We start from the raw sequence: 22,713 nt of genomic DNA, 5'->3' as shown, positions 1-22,713 counted from the left end.
GCATTCGGAAAGTATTCAGACCCACATTTTATTACGTTACAGCCCTTTTCTAAAATGTATTAAATTAAATATTTTCCTCATCAATCTACACACAATACCCCATAATGACAAAGCAAAAAATATTTTTTGAAATTTTTGCAAATTTATTAAAAATAAAAAATGTAAATACATTATTTATATAAGTATTCACACCCTGCTATGAGACTCAAAATTGAGCTCAGGTGCATGCTGTTTCACTTCTACAGCTTGATTGGAGTCCACCTGTGATAAATTCAATTGATTGGACATGATTTGGAAAGGCACACACCTGTCTATATAAGGTCCTACAGTTGACAGTGCATGTCAGAGCAAAAACCAAGCCATGATGTCAAAGGAACTGTCAGTAGAGCTCCCAGACAGGATTGTGTTGAGGCACAGATCTGGGGAAGGGTACCAAAAAATGTTCTGCAGCAGTGAAGGTCCCCAAGAACACAGTGGCCCCCATCATTCTTAAATGGAAGAAGTTTATAACCACCAAGACTTCCTAGAGCTGGCTGCCCAGCCAGATTGAGCAATCAGGGGAGAAGGGCCTTGGTCAGGGAAGTGACCTACAACTCAATTGTCACTCTAACGGAGCTCCAGAGTTCCTCTGTGGAGTTGGAAGAACCTTCCAGAAGGACAACCATCTCTCCAGCACCCCACCAATCAGGTCTTTATGGTAGAGTGGCCAGACGGAAGCCACATCTCAGTAAAAAGGCACATGACAGCCCGCTTGGTGTTTGTCACCAAGCGCCTAAAGGACTCTCAAACCATGAGAAGCAAGATTCTCTGGTCTGATGAAACCAAGATTGAACTCTTTGGCCTGAATGCCAAGAGTGTCGTCTGGAGGAAACCTGGCACCATCCCTACGGTGAAGCATGGTAGGGTCAGCATCATGCTGTGGGGATGTTTTTCAGCAGCAGGGACAGGGAAACTAGTCAGGATCGAGGGGAAGATGAACGGAGCAATGAGATCCTTGATGAAAACCTGTTCCAGAGCGCTCAGGACCTCAGACTGGGGCGAAGGTTCACCTTCCAACTGGACAATGACCCTAAGCACACAGCCAAGACAACGCAGGACTTGTTTCTTGACAAGTCTCTGAATGTCCTTGAGTGGCCCAGCCAGAGCCCGGACTTGAACCGGATCAAACATCTCTGGAGAGACCTGAAAATAGCTGTGCAGAGACGCTCCCCATCCAACATGACAGAACGAGAGGATCTGCAGAGCAGAATAGGAGAAACTCCCCAAATATACGCAGTGGTGTAAGAACTACTTTAAGAACTACTTTCATGTATTTTTACTTAAGTCATTTTTTGGGGTATCTGCACTTTACTTTACTATTTATATTTTTTACAACTTTTACTTCACTACATTCCTAAAGAAAATAATGTACTTTTTACTCCATACATTTTCCCTGACACTCAAAAGTACTGTTACATTTTCTTTGGTTAGCAGGACAGAAAAATTGTCTAATTCACACAAGATAACATCGCTGGTCATCCCTACTGTCACTGATCTGGCGGACTCACCAAACACATGCTTTGTTTGTAAATTATCTCTGATTGTTGGAGCATGACCCTGGATATCAATACATTTAAAAATGAAAGAAAATGGTGCTGTCTGTCTGGTTTGCTTAATATATGTTTGTCAGTATGTTTAAGTAATTACATTTACTTTGATACATAAGTATATTTAAAACAATAATACTGTTAGATTTCTACTCAAGTAGTACTTTACTGGGTGACTTTCACTTTTACTTGAGTCATTTTCTATTAAGGTATCTTTACTTTTACTCCAGTATGACAATTGGGTACTTTTGCCACCACTGAATATAGGTTTGCCAGTCTTTTAATGTCATACCTAAGAAGACTTGAGGCTGTAATCGCTGCCAAAGGTGCTTCAACAAAGTACTGAGTAAAGGGTCTGAATATTTCATAGATTTTTTTTTATACATTTGTAAACATTTCTAAAAACCTGTTTTTGCTTTGTCATTATGGGGAATTGTGTGTAGATTGATGATGAAAAAAAACAGTTAAATTAATTTTAGATTAAGGCTGTAACGTAACAAAATGTGGAAAAAGTCAAGGTGTCTGAATACAGTACTTTCCGAATGCACTGTAAGCTTCCTCCCTTCCCCTCCTCTTTCCACAGTTTCTATCGAATCATACAAAAATGCTCATCTAACAAACATTAATCTTAATCTTTTGCCAGGGGATGTCAGCTTTCTGCCTGCCTGGGATTGTCGCAGAGAAAGGATTTTGTTGGGATTTTGGTCTGTAAAACGGAATGGGCAGAGGCTACAGTGACTGGTTTTCAGTAGCTTTTGGGGCTTTTACCAAATTGTGCCAGAAAATGCTTCACTACGCTGAGCTTTTAACACAATGCACATTAGTGACATCTACTGGTCGGCAAAAACATTGTTTTATGTTCAAATAGACTACAATATTCAGCAAATCTCTGTGGCGTGGCGGTTAGTTGCAGGTCTAGTAGCCTACTATCAGTTACCATACAGGTTCGCAACCTTCCATCACGCTTCCATTTTTTGCTGTCAAAAACTGTAAATCTATGGCATTATTTAGGATGCTTAAGACAGAAGCTTACACTTCACTAAATAAAACAAATTGTTTGCACAACAATGTGCAGAAAGTATGGTTTCACATAAAACAATTTTCTAAATAATATGACTTTGCCGGTATTCGACCCCATTCCCTGTCGTCTGAGTGTTCTCTATCTGCTGAGCTACCTTTCAGCTATAATGTTGCATGAAAAAATATCCTAACTAAAATTGTAAGTAGGGTGTCAAGTAGAGGTCGGTGTTTGAAAGCAGCTTGGAATCGAAGAAAGCACCGGAACCACAGCGAAATCATTGGGGTCTCGCATTTGGCAACACACAGTTTGAAAAACCACGTGATCAAACGAAGCTTCGTACGTCATTGATGTCAAAGTAATGTTACTTTGAAACGAGCATCGGTACATTGTTTCGGATCAGTAGTGCTTTGAAAACTGCATTGGAGCATTGGTGCTCCGGTATCGTCTCATCGCTAGTTTTCAGCCCCGGTTATGTCTGCATACTGTACCTATACTATACAGTGGTGGACAGTGGTGAAGAACCCTGAGGAGAGGGAAGAAGGTTTCCCCTAACAGTTATTTTTAATTCCATCAATGGTTAAAATTCCACCGAGCAAGTCCCCGCCACCTTTAAGAAGAGGCCCCAGAGTGCCACCACTGGTCACACAGTGAAATAATAGAGTAATGCCGCCATGGTAATTACTGTATAATAATAAAGTAATTAACGCCATGGTAATTACAGTGAAATAAGAGTAATAACACAATGGTAATAACAGAGTAATAGCACCATGGTAATTATTGTAATAGAGTAACACCGTGATATTTACAGTGTAATAGAGTAATAACACTATGGGAATTAGTGTAATAACAGTAATAACGCCATGGTAATTACAATGAAACAATAGAGTAATAACACAATGGTAGTAACAGAGTAATAGCACCATGGTAATTATTGTAATAGAGTAACACCGTGATATTTACAGTGTAATAGAGTAATAACACTATGGGAATTAGTGTAATAACAGTAATAATGCCATGGTAATTACAGTGAAATAATAGAGTAATAACACCATGAAAATTACAGTCTAATAACGGAGTAATACTGCCATGGTAATTGCAGTGTAATAGAGTAATAACACCATGGTAAATACAGTTTTAGAGTAATAACACAATGGTAATTACTGTTTATTACAGTAATGACGCCATGGTAATTACAGTGTAACAAAGTAATACCGCCATGTAATTAGTGTAATAATAGAGTAATAACAAAATGGTAAATAGTTTATTTGAGTAATAACACCATGGTAATTACAGTTTATTGGAGTAATAACTTCATGGTAATTACAGTTTATTGGAGTAATAACTTCATGGTAATTACAGTTTCAGAGTAGTAACACCATGGTAATTACAGTGTAATAACAGAGTCATAACACCATGGTAATTAGTTAATTTGAGTCATAACACCATGATAATTACATTTTTTAGAGTAATAACACCATGGTAATTACAGTTTATTAAAGTAATACCATGTTAATTGGTTTATTAGAGTAATAACCTTCTCCTCCCTCCTGAATCCTCCTCCCCCTCCCCCTCCTCCCTCTCTGCAGATGACTTCGTCAACCATTTTGAAAAGAAGGTTGACGACATCCGATCCTCGTTTGCTAAGTCAAACGACACCGCTGGTTCTGCTCACACTGCCCTACCCTGTGCTCTGACCTCTTTCTCCCCTCTCTCTCCAGATGAAATCTACGTCTTGTGACGGCCGGCCGCCCAACAACCTGCCCGCTCGACCCTATCCCCTCCTCTCTTCTCCAGACCATTTCCGGAGACCTTCTCCCTTACCTCACCTCGCTCATCAACTCATCCCTGACCGCTGGCTACGTCCCTTCCGTCCTCAAGAGAGCGAGTTGCACCCCTTCTGAAAAAACCTACACTCGATCCCTCCGATGTCAACAACTACAGACCAGTATCCCTTCTTTCTTTTCTCTCCAAAACTCTTGAACGTGCCGTCCTTGGCCAGCTTCCCGCTATCTCTCTCAGAATGACCTTCTTGATCCAAATCAGTCAGGTTTCAAGACTAGTCATTCAACTGAACTGCTCTTCTCTGTATCACGGAGGCGCTACTGCTAAAGCTAACTCTCTCTCCTCTGCTCTCATCCTTCTAGACCTATCGGCTGCCTTCGATACTGTGAACCATCAGATCCTCCTCTCCACCCTCTCCGAGTTGGGCATCTCCGGCGCGGCCCACGCTTGGTTGCGTCCTATCTGACAGGTCGCTCCTACCAGGTGGCGTGGCGAAATCTGTCTCCTCACCACGCGCTCTCACCACTGGTGTCCCCCAGGGCTCTGTTCTATTCCTATTCTCGCTATACACCAAGTCACTTCTGTCATAACCTCACATGGTCTCTCCTATCATTGCTATGCAGACGACACACAATTAATCTTCTCCTTTCCCCCTTCTGATGACCAGGTGGCGAATAGACATATCAGTGTGGATGACGGATCACCACCTCAAGCTGAACCTCGGCAAGACGGAGCTGCTCTTCCTCCCGGGAAGGACTGCCCGTTCCATGATCTCGCCATCACGGTTGACAACTCCATTGTGTCCTCCTCCCAGAGCGCTAAGAACCTTGGCGTGATCCTGGACAACACCCTGTCGTTCTCAACTAACATCAAGGCGGTGGCCCGTTCCTGTAGGTTCATGCTCTACAACATCCGCAGAGTACGACCCTGCCTCACACAGGAAGCGGCGCAGGTCCTAATCCAGGCACTTGTCATCTCCCGTCTGGATTACTGCAACTCGCTGTTGGCTGGGCTCCCTGCCTGTGCCATTAAACCCTACAACTCATCCAGAAAGCCCGTCTGGTGTTCAACCTTCCCAAGTTCTCTCACGTCACCCCGCTCCTCCGCTCTCTCCACTGGCTTCCAGTTGAAGCTCGCATCCGCTACAAGACCATGGTGCTTGCCTACGGAGCTGTGAGGGGAACGGCACCTCAGTTTCCAGGCTCTGATCAGGCCCTACACCCAAACAATGGCACTGCGTTCATCCACCTCTGGCCTGCTCGCCTCCCTACCACTGAGGAAGTACAGTTCCCGGTCAGCCCAGTCAAAACTGTTCGCTGCTCTGGCTCCCCAATGGTGGAACACACTCCCTCACGACGCCAGGACAGCGGAGTCAATCACCACCTTCCGGAGACACCTGAAACCCCACCTCTTTAAGGAATACCTAGGATAGGATAAAGTAATCCTTCTCACCCCCCTTAAAAGTTTAGATGCACTATTGTAAAGTGGCTGTTCCACTGGATGTCATAAGGTGAATGCACCAATTTGTAAGTATAAGAGCGTCTGCTAAATGACTTAAATGTAATGTAAATGTAATAACACCATGACAACTAGTTTAATAATAGAGTAATAACACCATGGTAAATGGTTTATTAGAGTAATAACACCATGGTAATTACAGTTTATTAAAGTAATACCACCATGTTAATTGGTTTATTAGAGTAATAACACCATGACAACTAGTTTAATAAGAGTAATAACACCATGGTAATTAGTTTAATAGAGTAATAACACCATGGTAACTGGTTTATTAGAGTAATAACACCATGGTAATTACAGCTTATTGGAGTAATACCACCGTGGTAATTAGTGTAGTAATACCACCATTGTAATTAGTTTAATAACACCATGGTAATTACAGTGTAATAACAGAATAACACCATGGTAATTAGTTTATTAGGGTAAAAACACCATGGTAATTACAATGTAACAGAGTAATAACACAATGGTAATTACAGATTATTTGAGTAATAACATGGTAATTACAGTTTGAGTAATAACACCATGGTAATTACAGCGTAATACAGTAATGACACCATGGTAATTAGTTTATTAGAGTAAACACGCCATTGTAATTACAGTGTAATAAGAGTAATATCACTATTGTAATTATAGCGTAGAATGAGTAATATCGTCATGGTAATTCAAGTGTAGTAATAGAGTAATAATGACATAGTAATAACAGTGTAATAATAGAGTAATAATCGAGTAATAACACCATGGTATTAACAGTGTGACAGTCAGCCAGCTGAGCAGCAGAAGCTCCATCTGATGTCAGATTGAGGACAGACAAATCCCCCTGACCCAAATCTACTGAGTACAGACAGTGGGAACACATGACAAGGACACAGACTTTACAGTACAGGAGGTGTAAAGCACATTGACACACAAAATATCATTGATGGGATGAAAAATAACTGACCCTGTGTCAGTTGTTAGGGGAAACCTCTACCTACATATACAGGTGACCAGGGCATGGAGACAGGATGTAGACAAGACAGCAGTACAAAGACATTAATAGACAGACAGACAGGAACACAGACACAGATAAAGACAGACATGTGTGTGTGTGAGTTTAACCCTTACCTGTCCGCTGGTCTGCAGGTAGAGCACCAGTGGTTCAGTCTTGGTGATGGCCACCCAGGTCTTGGTCCAGCTCTTGCCCTTCTCCTGCACCTGTAGCTGGGCACACAGCAGACAGTTGTCCCCCGACAGAGACACCTGCTTCTGGAGAGACAGAGACACACACAGGAGGCAGAGTTAAAGGCCCAGTCCCAAAGTTGATCTACTGCAGTGGGTGCCAATACTCAAATAATATTCTATAGTTCAACACAATTACAGTAGCTCTTTCCCCCATGCACAAACCAACGTTTGGATTTGGAATTCACCTTCACTGTCAATTCTACTTTTAATTCAAAGTGATAATCAGCCTGGACGTTTAAGGGGCACTCGAGGATAAAGTTCTGGGACATTCGCTTACATAACAAACCTGGTGTCCAGCATATAGGAAACATTTATTGGGAGATTTGGACATGGACAGGTGTTCATGCTGCTGCCCCACTGTTACTGATGTGGTGCTGTAGCCCCCCCCCCCTTGATGGGAAATAATACCACTGCAGATCACTGTCATTATGGTACTGCTACTGTGAAAGCTCTAGTTTGTGCGTGTGAGACAGTATAACCCCAAGACAGACAGATTAGACTGCTCAGTTGCTGCATCATAGGCATGAAGTGTAGAGACTACTTACTCAGCAGGGTCTGCTGCTTTCCACTAAGCCCCTTAACTAGTCATGGTACTTGTTCTCAAATAGAGGTTACTTAATATTGCTGTGTGTGTGTGTGTGTGTGTGTGTGTGTGTGTGTGTGTGTGTGTGTGTGTGTGTGTGTGTGTGTGTGTGTGTGTGTGTGTGTGTGTGTGTGTGTGAGTGAGTGAGTGAGTGAGTGAGTGAGTGAGTGAGTGAGTGAGTGAGTGAGTGAGTGAGTGAGTGAGTGAGTGAGTTTCAGTTTATTTTACAGCAGCACTGTGGGCTTGATAGACATGGATAATGATACTGCAATAAAACAAAGATATTACAGTATATTAGAGATATTGTTCACGATTGCTTACAGGCTTTAAGACAACAATCTGCTTCATCCAGTTTCTGTTATACACTGTGCTCTACACAAGCAGTCTATTGAACACTAGTTCACCTTGACTCCTGGTACACACACAGAGATGGATCTTATTGAGCCGTGCAGACTATAGACTGTTCTATTTCTCTAGTGTGTGTGTGTGTTTAGGCCCAAATACCCATAAAAAAAACCACCTGAGTCTAGACAGCCTGAAACTGACACAGATAAGAATATGTGTATTTGATTGATAGAGGTGCATGATGCTCTGTGGGCCTGTCTGGGCTGGGCTCTGTCTTCTCTGTCATGCTGGTGCAACTAACGTGCTTATGCCGCTCTCTCCAGAGGCTGCAACTGAGATAGTGTGCCCCCTGCTAACCTCCATACTCCAACTCCCTTCCTCAGACCTACTCTGCTGGGAGTCCACTCTGTGCAGCATGTCCATGCTAGCATCTCAACAACACTGTGCATTATACAATAAGTATGATGTTTGATTGTCTTATGTTGTTTGTGAGGGGAAGCCAAAAGGAAGTCTCTGGATGGATTTTTTTTTCTAAATTAAGTTATATTCTACTCTTTTCTATAGTATAAGCTGAGAGTCGGTCCTCACCTCGGCTGTAGCTTTCCTCTTCAGCTCTACTGGGGCCCCTGCAGGCCCCTCAGGGCCCTGGCTAGTCTCGAAGCACTCGGGACACACGCGACACGTCTTATTCTCCAACATCTTAGAGCATTTACCACAGATGGCCTGCAGAGGGAGGGGAAGAGTGAAAGAGGAAGAGAGAGGAATGGAGAGAGAAAAATATATATTTAGACAACTGAAAATCAATTATACAGGACATCAACTGATGAAAATGCAGCATCCTGGCACTAACTGTTCCAGGCCCCAACCTCCTCTCCCTCTGTGCTCACCGCTCCACAGGCTTTGCAGTGGTGCTTGCGCTTGGTAAAGTTGAAGCTCTCGTTGCAGCCTTTACATGTCTCCTTTTCCTTCTTCTTGGAACTTTTCTGGAAAACAGAGAAACACATACAATGTATCAAGATCTGTCCAATTACAAGGTCATCTTGTCTCAATACATCTTGGTGTTACCTAAGTAACCCTGCCCTGAAATAGTTGGATGAAGGGGACTAGGGGGGCCCTTTCTCTCTCTATCTTGCCATTTCCCCACTCTCTCTGTTATCTACCCTATTCTTTCTCTCCCACTCCCAACATCTTCCTCTATAAACAAAAAGTGAAAATAGAAGCCCCTCCCTCTGCTCTCTCAGGCTGGGGCATAGATAGACCCACCAGCCGTTTAGCACATTTGCATTGTGGTAGGGAGTGTGAAATTCACCCCCTGATTGTGTCTCATCTCTCCACAGCCACCCCCCACCGCTTCTAGAGAGTGAGCTAGTGATGCTATCCCCATAGAGAAGACAACTTGCTATTTATACCTCTCTGCAGCCTACTGTGTGGATTATAGATCCACTACCATTGTAACACTACCATTGTCTTGCTACCTCAAACACAGACAGACATCCAGGCTTTAGAATAGGAGAGATCAATGTACTTCTTGTTATGAACTCAGTCATTCATGGTACAATGTATTCACATTATATTGCCCATTGTATGGTTTCTATTACTATGTGGGGGCGATGCCATTCATGCTGTAGCAAAGAAAGATACATGCTCTTCAAATCGAAAGCAGAGTCAGTAACACAACAGCATCAGGCAATAGAGCCTGAGGAAATGTATTGTGTTAGGACGTTTGACACCTACCCTTTCATGCAGTCTTTCACTGTCTGAGTCTACGGATGTGCTGCTCCAGGGACCCTGAGAAGAGAAGAACATGAATACCTGATCAGAGTGACCTATTTAACCCTGGGAGAGATGTATGAGTTACATTGAAAGTACATCCAGTGTTATTACATGGCTAGCACTTCATTTCAGGTGTCAACAAAGCTCTCTCACACATTGCCAGAGAATGGGACCATCAACCTCTGAATATTACTTAAAGCTGCTGTGTGTGTTTGTCCCCACTAGATGGAAGCCATGCCTCAGAGACAGACAATAGGCCTGGCATGTGTTCCTACTTTGGCTTGTGTCCAGGTCCAGCCAGCCCAAAGTGGGTCAGTGGAGATTCAGAAGAGATTTTTGTACAGTGTGCATGAGGGCTTCCCCTATTAGGTCATGAGAGAGTGCCGGGGAACTAAAGACAGACCCTGATAGTGTGTGTGTTCGTTTGTGTGGGTGTGCAACGGATTAAAGAGCTCCTTCATAAGTATACATGTTTGTGTGTTTGTGTGTGTATGTGTGAGTTCAGTAAGAGCTTCTTTGTGTGTCTATCAGTGTCTGCAGTGAGGGACACGTGACACACACGGCTGTGTGTGTGTGTGTTGTGTTGCGTGAGGATAGGTGCTTTGTCAGACAAAGACCTGACGGTGACACAGTTTCTGACAAAGCCATAGTGCTTTCTTATTGATATATACATGCATAGAGATGGTTAACGCATGGCTTGACAGAGAGAAAAGAAAGAAACACAGACAGACTGACTGACCGGTGAGTCTGGCAGGTGGTCTTCGTCCCTGGAGAAGGAGCTATTGAAGGCTTTGTTAAAGGTCTCACTGTTCTGCTTGTGCTTCTCTATGGTGGCCAGGATCACCTGGAAGTGGAAGGGGGAGAGGGAAACAGGAGAAGGTGGAGGGGAGAGAAGGAGATAAGCCGTTAAGTTTCAGACCGTTAAAATATTCTTCACTGGTTTACCGTAAAAGTGAAAAGACAGACAAGTCACACAATCTACGGCCCCTTAGGAGAGAGACAGAGAGACAGAGGGAGAGACAGGGAGAGAGAGGGCCTCTGCCTGTCTGAGTTAAAGAGAGCTAATATTAATAATATGCATGTCAGTCTCTCCTGGCTGAAAGAGATGGACTTCATCACTACTTTTATTTATGAGGTATTGACATGTTGAATGTACCGAGCTGTCTGTCTAAACTACTGGCACACAGAACAGACTATGGGAGGCACACAGTACTACATAGAGCCATGACTACATGGAACTCTATTCCATATCAAGCAACTGACGCAAGCAGTAAAATTTGACTTAAAAAAAAACAGATTAAAAAACACCTTATGGAACAGCGGGGACTGTGAAGCAGCACAAACATTGGCACACACACACACACACACACGTAGATATGTGGTAGTGGTGGAGTAGGGGCCTGAGGTCACACAGTATGTTGGGAAATCCGTGAATGTATTCTAATGTTTAAAAATGGTATAAACTGCCTTAATTTTGCTGGACCCCAGGAAGAGTAGCTGCTGCTTTGGCAACAGCTAATGAGGATCCATAATAAATGAGAGAGAGCACTGTGTTCATGTGTGAATAATAGACTGTGTATGCACAATCTTTGTGCAGCCCTCTCCAAAGTCTCGAGACACCACACGTTCCTGTGTCCTTCAGAATGCCGAAGGGCCCTTCCACTCCTTTCCACACACTCCCAGACCCCCTGCCTGGCACACACTCCTCCCCTCCAGCCTACGAGCCCTTTTAACCAGCTTTAGTTAGCTGTAATGGGCTAAATGAGCTTTAATGAGCAGCTTAACGAGAGGAAACAATTTCCCAACTCAGTATGGCAGTGTGGAGGAAAGATGCAGTAACACGAATACTGTTCCTAATACACAAATCCCTTATTAAAAAAAAACATTCCATGTTAGTGTTGGTCTGGTATTCCTGACCTGTATCCAGTCTTCCTTTTCCTCAGCCGTCCTGAAAAACAGAGGGAATGTTTCAACAACAGCCCTCTAGCTATTAATACTTTCTATGAGTTCCCGCTGTGCCTGTGATGTTGTATTTCTGTTACAAACAAAAAGGCACAGTTCTACAGTTCTCCGATGTAATTGCTCCATAGTTCTTACCTGGCCTGTAGCTCTAGTGAGCGCTGCTTGCCGATGATGGCGAACGTGTGAGGGAGGTTCTGCTTCACGTTCTCTTGCACCTGAAGCCGCAGAGGAGAAAAGTGCCACTTTACCGGTGAGATACTCAAGAGCAATGGCCCTTCTACGCGTCACCCATTCAGAATGGAAGGAAATTAGGAGCAAGAGAAGAGATGATGAGTGGCTTCCGTTACCTCTTTCCTGACCTCCATCCCAGCGATGTCGATCCTCTCTCTCACACTGAACTTCTGCCCCATCAGCCTCAGCTTGGGAACGCAGTAGAGCACCATGTTGTTGAACTGCAGCACGGACACACAGAGAGAAGGGACAACGGATGAGAATACACAGTAAATAGACACATGAATACACACACACACATTGATGTAGTCCCATTCCTACACATTCTCTTCATTCCAACTCCTTCTGCCACTCACCAGGTAGAGGTATCGGTCCTGAGCCGTCCCATTCTTGGCAGACATCTTCTTGATGTGTCCTTCTTTGATGAGCTCGTTGGCTGGGTTCACAATGTCCTCCTCTCCACCCAGTCTCTCATAGACCTGCAGCAGTTTGTTCATCTTCTCCTGAGGAACACCAAGGATATGGAACAATGTGAAACACACACATACAGAGCAAAATTATACATTGATTTAAGTCAGGGGAACTAAAACTGTTGAGACAGAATAAGACACGATAAGTCACACCAGAGGGCAGAAGTGTGACTGTGTGTGTGTGTGTGTCACAGAGACAGAATTCACTCTTCTGCAGGCTGTGAAACTAGTGGCAGGAAACAGCAGCTTCCTGTCTGCACTGAAGCACCCTCCCTCCCCGCAAGTCGTCGCATCCAACGCATTTTGGACAGCTGGCTGGCTGGCTAGTTCTGCGAGCTATTCCCAAGGAGAGTAACCACTGTCATCTGGGGAACTATTCAAAATGTGTTGTGTTTAGGTCTTTGCACAGTCGTTTCATTATTCAGGCCATGTGATGTTTATTGCACTTTTCTCTTCTTTTTTATCATCAACACATGTTTTAAGTGCATTGTATCTACGTTTGTACTTGTATTGTGTTTTTAAATTGTCAAAAAAAAAAAAATCAAAACTCTCCCTCCTCCCCACACTGTTGTGAACTACAACACCACCATCATGAAAAGTAGGAGAAGTATGTCAGAGAGATTCACAGATGGAGGGAACTGAGAGGGGAGGGAGGGCTCCAAGCAGGAAAAAAAACACAATCTTACCATTTTCCTGATGGCAGCATTGGAGTGGTTGGCTGCTGTGGATATGAGCTCCAGTGCTTCTATAAAACACACACACAGACAGTGTTACACCGGTCTGCAGCAACTCTACATAACCATGCATCAGCCCTACACACTTGAAACACTCACTGTTCATACACTAAGTGCATAAAACATTAGGAGTTGCACCCCCCCTTTTGCCCTCAGAACAGCCTCAATTCATTGGGGCGCGGACTCTTACAAGGCGTTGAAAGCGTTCCACAAGGATTGTTGACTCCAAAGCTTGGTCCATGTCGACTCCAAAGCGTCCCACATTTGTGTCAAGTTGGCTGGATGTACTTTTGGTGGTTGACCATCCTTGATTCACGCGGGAAACTGCTGAGCGTGAAAAACCCAGCAGCGTTGCAGTTCTTGAGACTCAAACCGGTGCCCCTGGCACCTACTACCATACCCCGTTCAAAGGCACTTAAATATTTTGTCTTGCCCATCCACCCTCTGAATAACAACATCATTAAGGGATCATAGCTTTCACCTGGATTCACCTGGTCAGTCTATGTCATGGAAAGAGCAGGTGTTCCTAATGTTTTGTATCCTCATTGTATATACGACTCTTAGTAATTGAATTGAATACTGTGACAAATGGGTCAGTGTCCAACCTTTCACTGCAGCCAGCCTGTGCATCATCAGACTGTGGGCCAACTGTAAATTACCATACAAGCTTGTAGAGTGGCTAGTATGGGTCCTAGTTTAGGAAGGGTAGTGAGGGACAGACAGACAGACAGACAGACAGACAGGTAATGAGTGGGTGAGCAGTGTGTAGGTACAGACAAACAGACGGACGGATGGGCAGACAGACATACTCTCTGTGTCCTTCCTGTCCAGTGCATCATCAGGCAGTTTCTTTAGATAGTCCTTGAGCAGGAGTTCATAGCGTGGAATCCTCTGCACAGGCTCCAACATGTGGTGCTGGAGAGTCAGGTTCCCACACACATCCTGCTTCTGTAGGGATAGAACACACAGCAACACAGTTACGCATACAGTACTGTAAACATACTGTAGGTACACCACACTTCAATTCACAGATAACAACAGCATACATTACCATATATACACATTGATTCTGTGGGAGATGCCACCTACTTGTATGTTCTGGACCACACTCTTGAACTGTGACGACCGCTGGCTCCAGGTGTTGACCAGGTCCATAGCACGGTCAAAGTTCTTCACGTACTCTCCGTACATCTTCATAAATGGAGCCAGCTTCTGGAGGATGTCTCCAATACGTGGGTTTGAGTCCCTAACACACAGAACACACACCCGCCCATAGGGCTTAATACTCAAAAAAAAAAAATGTTTTTAAACACTCATGGTCGATTTCCATGTGTATTTTTGTACTGTACTCTGAACTTAGAGTATACTTGCAGTACACATTCCATTCAATACAAAATTACAATATGGAATTCATAGAAAGAGTAACCTACAGTACATTTACTGTTTAATGTGCGCAGAAGGGGACAGGTGGAATCCCTCTACATCATTTCTATGAAACAATAATCTCTAGACAGAGAGAGACTAGCGTTGGCACACACACTTTTGGTAAATGTACTCCCAGCAGATGAATGCCCCCATTCTACCAGCCTGGCACCCAAACCCCCCATTGACTCAGTACCGGTACCACCTGTATATAGCCTCATTATTGTTATTTTATTGTGTTACGTTATTAGAATAATTATTTTACCCCTTTTTCTCCCCAATTGGTAGCTACAGTCTTGTCCCATCGCTGCAACTCCCGTACAGACTCAGGAGAGGTCACGGTCAAGAGCCATGAGTCCTCCGAAACACAACCCAGCCAAGCCACACTGCTTCTTGACACAATGCCCGCTTAACCTGGAAGCCAGCCGCATCAACATGTTGGAGGAAACACTGTACACCTGGTGACCATGTCAGCGTGCATTGCACCCAACCAACCACAGGAGTCACTAGTGTGGGATGGGACAAGAACATCCCTGCCGGCCAAAACCTCCCCTAAGCCGGACGACGCTGGGCCAATTGTGCGCCACCCCATGGGTCTCCTGGTCGCGGCAGGCTGCGACAGAGCCTGGACTCGAACCCAGAATCTCTAGTGGCACAGATAGCACTGCGATGCAGTGCCTTTGGCTAAGGTGTCAGTTTTTTACAATTCCTGACATTTAATCCTAGTAAAAACTCCCTGTTTTAGGTCAGCTAGGATCACCACTTTATTGGGCTGGTGTTCTTCGGCTTGCAAGCCTCCCCTTTTTTCTCCAAACATAACAATGGTCATTATGGCCAAACAGTTCTATTTTTGTTTCATCAGAACAGAGGACATTTCTCCAAAAGTACAATCTTCGTCCCCGTGTGCAGTTGCAAACCGTAGTCTGGCTTTTTTATGGCGGTTTTGGAGCGGTGGCTTCTGCCTTGCTGAGCGGCCTTTCAGGTTATGTTGATATAGGACTTGTTTTACTGTGGATATAGATACTTTTGTACCTGTTTCCTCCAGTATTTTCACTTGGTCCTTTGCTGTTCTTATGGGATTGATTTGCACTATTCGCATCACAGTACATTCATCTCTAGGAGACAGAACGCGTCTCCTTCCTGAGCGGTATGACGGCTGCGTGGTCCCATGGTGCTCATACTTGCGTACTATTGTTTGTACAGATGAACGTGGTACCTTCAGGCGTTTGGAAATTGCTCCCAAGGATGAACCAGACTTGTGGAGGTCTACCATTTTTTTTCCTGAGGTCTTGGCTGATTTCTTTTGATTTTCCCTTGATGTCAAGCAAAGAGGCACTGAGTTTGAAGGTTGGGCTTGAAATACATCCACAGGTACACCTCCAATCGACTCAAATGATGTCACTTAGCCTATCAGAAGCTTCTAAAGCCATGACAACATTTTCGGGAATTTTCCCAGCTGTTTAAAGGCACAGTCAACTTAGTGTATGTAAACTTCTGACCCACTGCAATTGTGATACACTGAATTCTAAGTGAAATAATCTGTCTGTAAACAATTGTTGGAAAAATGACTTGTGTCATGCACAAAGTAGATGTCCTAACCGACTTGCCAAAACTATAGTTTGTTAAGTGGTTAAAAAACAAGTTTTAATGACTCCAACTCAAGTGTATGTAAACTTCCAACTTCAACTGTATATATATATATAAATAAAACATTTTTACTTTAGTTTATTTAATAAATATTTCCTTAACTCTTATTTTCTTTAATCTGCATTGTTGGTTAAGGGCTTGTAAAGTAAGCATTTCTAGGTAAGGTCTACCGTGCATGTGATAAATAACATTTGATTTGCTAATAGAACCAAATAATGTTAAGGAAACACTATTACAACATTGTCCCTGGTCTCCTCACCATTCTCCAGTGATGCGTGTCTTGAGCTCAGGGAGCAGGAACTTGTGGTGAAAGCAGTAGATGGAGGAGATGTTGGAGAAGATCCCCGTTATCACGTCCTGAGGGATTCCAGCTTCAGTCAGCTTAGTGCAAAATACCTACAAACAACAGGAGAACAATGATAGAAATTATATCAAACACACAGTAACATTACTAACTACATTACTATAAATTATATAACAAACCATGGGCTCCTTGATCGAATAATATTTTTTTATAGGGGGATGTGTATGATGGTTAGATCTGTCTGTCATCATCAGGTCCGTGACCTTTCACCTCCCTGTCAGTCACCCAACCACAGGCCTGCGTGCACCTGAGTTTCCGTGACAAACGGTACCAATGTGAGGGAGCAGAGGCTTGACAAAAACAGGAAGCAGCTCTGAGATTAGCCTACTGTCTGTGCCAGCACATATCCTTTTGTCTGTAGTCATGTAATTGACGGTCAACTTCAACAACAAATATGTATATCTCACACCAGATATAAAACAATATGAATATGGCCTAATATGGGAGGAGTAGGCCTTCATTAAGGACAGTGAATTCGGAAAGTATTCAGACCCCTTGACTTTTTCACTATTTTGTTTATGTTACAGCCTTATTCTAGAATTGATTAAATAGTGATTTCCCCTCATAAATCTACACACCCAATAATGACAAAGAAAAACAATATATATATTTTTTGCAAATGTATAAAAAATACAAAACTGAAATATCACATTTACATAAGTGAACGCTTGGCATTCAGGCCAAAAAGTTCAATGTTCGTTTCATCAGACCTGAGAAGCAAGATTCTCTGCTCTGATGAAACGAACATTGAACTTTTTGAGAGTCCTTTAGGTGCCTTTCGGGCAAACTCCTAGCGGGCTGTCATGTGCCTTTTACTGAGGAGTGTCTTCCGTCTACCATAAACGCCTGATTGGTGGAGTGCTGCAGCGATGGTTGTCCTTCTGGAAGGTTCTCCCATCTCCACAGAGGAACTCTGGAGCTCTGTCAGAGTGGCCATCGGGTTCTTGGTCAACCTTCTCCCACGATTTCTCAGTTTGGTCGGGCGGCCAGCTCTAGGAAGAGTTGGTGGTCCCAAACTTCTTCCATTTAAGAATGATGAAGACTATTGTGTTCTTGTGGACCGTCAATGTTGCAGAAATGTTATATATGTTTTATGTTATAATTCCAAAAATGTCCAAAAACCTGTTTTCACTTTGTCTTTATGGGGCATTGTGTGATGATTGATGAGGAAAAAAATTATTGAATCAATTTTAGAACAAGGCTGTAACGTAACAAAATGTGGAGAAAGGGAAGGGGTCTGAATACTTTCCGAATGCACTGTATGTGTTTTACCATAACTTGGTGTGTATGTGTAGCACATGGAGATGTGTGAAACTTACTCCTCAGCCTTAAGTGTCCACATTTGCACTAGTGACAGGTAGGGGCACTTGAGGGAGAACGGTAACGTGTGTTCATGAAGCTGAGGCCCCAGGTTCAAGCCAAGTATGTGCCGAATCGGGAAGAAGTGGTACTCTCTAAGCAAGCAGTCTGACGTCCTTTGCATGCGGTTGTGTTTTTCAGAGTACACAACCCACTGAGTGTGAGTGTGTGCATACCTGGTCTAGGAGGTTGAGTCTTTTGACGTAGGCCTCCTCAGTGTGAAGGAGCTCTCTGGCGATGTTCAGTAACCTCTGTGTCTCTGAGTACTGAGGGAGAGAAGTGGACACAAACAGTCAGAGCCAGAGCATACCATATAGAATACACTCCCTACACAAACCTACATTAGACCTGTATCATACATTAAACATATGCCTCTGGGCCTATGACCTTTGAGAGAGAATATCATCAACATTAACACAAAACCTATTAGGTGAAAGCAAGCAAACTCTAACCAGTGATTACATATAAGATAAAAGTGGTCTGAATAGGGGATGTCCGCAGGTGCTCTTTTCATCTCGGTTGTTGTGCATGTTGTAACAATTGGCAGTCAGTGCTGCTTCACTGAGAGCTGAGTTAGTCACCAAGACTTTTTTTTTTACTACCGGAGCTGAGATGACATGTAAAGGTGCTGCGGATGTGCATTCAGTTTGACTACTTCAGGAACAGGAATTAACTTATGACGTGTGACTGAGACCCGTCCTCAGAAAGGGAGGGTGTGCGACATTGTGTTTTGCAACAGCTGTCCGGTACACAATCGCATGCACGCACAAAATTGGGAAATTGGTGGAAATTGTGAAACATACACTCTTAGACAAAAAGGTGCTATGTAGAACCTAAAAGGGTTCTTCACCTGTCCCCATAGAGGGACCATTTAAAGAACCATTTTAGGTTCCAGGTAGAACCCTTTTCTCTTTCAAGTATTTCAAGTATGTCACCTGGTGGCAGAAAAGCCTCACAACATTAGTAAACAACAAATTCATACAATAAAAAAAACAACTCTGACAAACAATTGACAGAAAAAACGAAAGCAATTACAAGTGAAAGAGTTTGGGTACTTTTGGTTCCAGGTGCAACCGTTTTGGGTTCCATGTAGAACCCTTTCTACAGAGGGTTCTACCCAAAAGGTTCTACCTTTTTGGTTCTACCTGGAACCAAAAAGGGTTCTACCTGGAACCAAAAGGGGTTCTCCTATGGGGACAGCTGAATAACCCTTTTGGAATGTACAGTAGAGATATGTCCACAAACAAACACACACTCACATCCTTTAAGCATGACACACACACTTGAACACACTCACATACACATACAAACACAAACAACATGTCTAATCTATTTCTGTAGCAGACGATGCTAAACACTGAAAGAAGAGAAATACATTTCTTTCTTTTCCTGTTTCAATGTGCATCCCCAAAACCCACATCCTCTGCGACAGCAGTGTCATTAAAAAGCTATCAACTTGTCAGCTATTAGTGTCAGAGAGAAGTGGCACTGTTCCCTCACACCCATCCACACACACCTTTCCTCTGGGCAGTAATGCTGATATCAGGAAACACAGGATACCAGAGATCCCTTCCACATGAGGCAAAGGGTGTTGGCTGCCAATACAGGGCGTGTGTGTGTCTGTGTGTGCTCATGTGTGTTTGGTGTGGTGCCTAGGTACAGGGTGTGTCGGGCTTTGCCCCATTATAACAATGCTGAGGTGATAAAAACTGACTGTACACAACAACTCGAACCAGAGTTCCAGCTCCCACTCACACACCCCTCCTTGTCTCTTTCTCTTTCACAGACTAATTTTCATTACACGCTCTCACTTTTCTGCCTCTCTATTTTTTCTCTACCTCCTTTTCTCCCTCTCCCTATTTTTGTCTGATGTTTCTTGACCTTCCCACCATCCTTTTATTTCAATAAATAGACAGTATTTTTCTGTCAGGGGATTCATGAATACCGGTATGATGCAAAGTTCTCTTTTGGAGGTGTCGGTAACGCTCACACACAGATCAATGGTGGAAACAGTAGCTGAGCTGAGAGCTCTTTTGTTTCTGTCTGTCCTCTAGCAGTAGCAGTCACAAGCTCCCGTTACAGCCCTGGGCAGGTACTCTTTCCTCCACACCCCACAGCACATCCATTTTTAGATACAGCAAAGACGCTTGTGACCACCACACACACTTGAGCGTCTGAAATAGTGTGTCTGTTTGTTTGTGTGTGTGTGTGTGTGTGTGTGTGTGTGTGTGTGTGTGTGTGTGTGTGTGTGTGTGTGTGTGTGTGTGTGTGTGTGTGTGTGTGTGTGTGTGTGTGTGTGTGTGTGTGTGTGTGTGTGTGTGTGTGTGTGTGTTTAGGCCCAAATACCCATAAAAAACACCTGAGTCTAGACAGCCTGAAACTGACACAGATAAGAATAGAAAGACAAGGTACAGCTGCTGAACTGAAGGAGATTGATAAGAATGTGTGTGTGTGTGTGACTCACCCTGTGTACCTCTGTGTGTGTGTCCGCCTTCTCCCCTCCCTCTGTCTCGCCACTGCTGACCTCATCCAGGTCACTGTCCTCGTCCTGCGTGGAGTCACGCTTGTTGCCCAGTGTTACGCAGCAGGATACGCTAGTCTCTGTCTCCGTGACGCTGTCGTAGCGCTCCTCCTCGTCGATGGCGTCTTCGTTGGGGAACACCTCGCCCTCTGCTGCGCACGATGGACTGTCGATCCCGCTGTCCCGGTTGGGAATCTTCCCGTTTCCGTTCTGCTCCAAGGACTGTGAGTCCGGATTGTCCTGGAGCTCATGGGAAGAGTCTCTCTCCTCCCTCTCCGTGTTGTCAAGGCAACCAACTCGATCGCCGTGGACGATGTTGAGGTCGTCCTCTGTAGAGTCCAAAGGAATGCCGCCGGGGCTGTCAATGCGGAGTGAGGCCAGGCACGAAAGCTCCGTCAGCTCGGTGACCTCATCAGTCTGCTCCGAGACGAGAAGAGCAAGTTTGTCGGCGGGGGAGGGTTCCCCAGAGTCCTTTGCTCCTGCTGACCCTGAAGGGGCATGTGCTATGGGGTCAGGGGCAGAACGAGCTGTGGTTTCGGATGTCGCGTCCATACTCAGGCACAAGTGGAGCTGATTCCTTGGAGGGACACCAAGAATTGGAACCCTGGGATATAAAAAATGGGATATAAAAAATAAACACTTGTGAAAACTTTCTCAGTTTCAGCCTTGATTGGGCTGAAACCACAACATACCACCAGAGCCTAACATTCCCACAGACAGAAGTGTGAAACACAGGTTGGGTAACATCAGAAAAACAGAGTGCGTATTACGAGACAGAGGGTAAGAGAGTGTGTATTCCGTGCAAAACATTCAAAGTCCTACTCATAGTGTATAACAATACCCACATCATAAATCATCAAACAAAATATATGTGTCATCCCTCCAGTTTTTTTACACACAAACACAAACACATGCACAAAACACTCATCTGATGCGTCAACAGGGCAAGAGCACCTTGTGGAATACCCTACCCCCTGCAGGACAGTACAGTACCTGGAGTTCTCAAACCTTTCGATGAGCAGCCCCACGCTCTGGGCCTCTGGGCCTCTCTGAGGCTGTGTGGCCAGGCCAGGTGGTGTCTGACTGGGCCGCGGTTTGGGTGGAGGTGGAGGGGCAGGCAGAGGCCTGGAGGGAGCTGGGGGAATCCTCTTGGGCTTCTTGTCCTGTCCGAGGACCAGCAGGAAGGGGGGTTTAGGGGGCACTGCAGGTCCAGGTTCAGGAAGAGGGGTGATGGAGGGAGGAAGAAGGAAAGAGAGAAAAAGAGAGAGACGAAGTCAGGTCACTGGCGTAACCACGGAAAGAGTCCTGTTTCAAGTGCCCCGTGGAGTTCCGAGGGAGAAAGCCTCCATTACTGTATCCCAGATGGCTGCTGCTGCTACCTACTACAGATGACAAAACCACAGTCCAAATACCGCCACAAAACACAACATATAATCGCTAAACTCTGAGAGTAGGTTCTCGAACGCAGCGCAGGAGACGGTTCTGATCGTGCTTCACAGAGCTAAGACAGCTTCCTGATTTCAGAACAGGATGTGGAGATGAGTGTGTCTAAGTCACTGTGGTTTCACAGACAGAGAAAGAAAAGAAAACATGCACACGCAGTCGCACAAATTACAGGCCGAGAGTGGTCCAGAAACCGACTGCACAAATGGCCGCCCACGCTATCAGAAGCTAAATTACTACTGTTTGGCTACCGACATGTTCTTAAAACATGGTTACTGCAGAATGCATTTAGAGGACAGCAGGCTTTCTCCATATATTTTATGTGGGCCAGTCTTTGCTGTGTTCTTGGTATTGCATTAGGGCTGAATGAGGAAGCAGGTATCTCTGCCTCAGCTCTCTCTGTGTGAGGTGCCTCTGCTTCCTTCCTCTCTGATTGTGTGTGTGCAGCTACATCACAGCAGAGAATGGCAGGGTGTATTGTATGGAAATTAAACTCATGCATCAACAGGCAGATAGCATGAGTCTATAGTAGGATTAACAAGGAGTTTTTTTAGAGCCAACCATGTGTCTATCTGACTGATGTGTTTGTGGGATAAATACTGTACGCAGGTAAAACTCTGGGGTTAGGCTGATAAACACAAGGTTTTATATTGTAACCAACACTCTTAGTCAATGATAATGACATTATTAATATTATAAACAACAAGTAGTAGTGCTTAAATTAGTGA

The 22,713-nt window shown here is 44.2% G+C and overlaps 1 protein-coding gene across 3 annotated transcripts in view; it reads right to left on the bottom strand.

Annotated features, from left to right (window-relative positions):
* LOC118361413 (FYVE, RhoGEF and PH domain-containing protein 3-like) overlaps nucleotides 1–22,713 on the bottom strand; it is a 93,452-nt gene that overhangs the window by 2,224 nt on the left and 68,515 nt on the right. For 2 of the 3 annotated variants that reach the window (XM_035741321.2, XM_035741324.2), the window contains exons 3-18: nucleotides 21,536–21,743; nucleotides 20,486–21,146; nucleotides 18,198–18,287; nucleotides 16,558–16,694; nucleotides 14,319–14,475; nucleotides 14,039–14,177; nucleotides 13,182–13,240; nucleotides 12,382–12,528; nucleotides 12,142–12,246; nucleotides 11,930–12,009; nucleotides 11,750–11,780; nucleotides 10,572–10,676; nucleotides 9,794–9,847; nucleotides 8,947–9,042; nucleotides 8,648–8,782; nucleotides 7,015–7,155 (exon numbers count right to left, since the gene is read on the bottom strand). In XM_035741321.2, coding sequence (XP_035597214.1) covers nucleotides 7,015–7,155; nucleotides 8,648–8,782; nucleotides 8,947–9,042; nucleotides 9,794–9,847; nucleotides 10,572–10,676; nucleotides 11,750–11,780; nucleotides 11,930–12,009; nucleotides 12,142–12,246; nucleotides 12,382–12,528; nucleotides 13,182–13,240; nucleotides 14,039–14,177; nucleotides 14,319–14,475; nucleotides 16,558–16,694; nucleotides 18,198–18,287; nucleotides 20,486–21,146; nucleotides 21,536–21,743 — 2,345 coding nt within the window. The remainder of the gene's footprint in view (nucleotides 1–7,014; nucleotides 7,156–8,647; nucleotides 8,783–8,946; nucleotides 9,043–9,793; nucleotides 9,848–10,571; nucleotides 10,677–11,749; nucleotides 11,781–11,929; nucleotides 12,010–12,141; nucleotides 12,247–12,381; nucleotides 12,529–13,181; nucleotides 13,241–14,038; nucleotides 14,178–14,318; nucleotides 14,476–16,557; nucleotides 16,695–18,197; nucleotides 18,288–20,485; nucleotides 21,147–21,535; nucleotides 21,744–22,713) is intronic. The other variant, XM_035741322.2, reaches the window with a different exon arrangement.

The sequence above is a fragment of the Oncorhynchus keta genome, chromosome 28 (genome assembly GCF_023373465.1).
Source record: "Oncorhynchus keta strain PuntledgeMale-10-30-2019 chromosome 28, Oket_V2, whole genome shotgun sequence".
In the NCBI taxonomy this organism is placed as follows: Eukaryota; Metazoa; Chordata; class Actinopteri; order Salmoniformes; family Salmonidae; genus Oncorhynchus; species Oncorhynchus keta.
The sequence above is the reverse complement of the archived record's forward strand: the minus strand, read 5'-3'. Positions and strand labels throughout refer to the sequence as shown.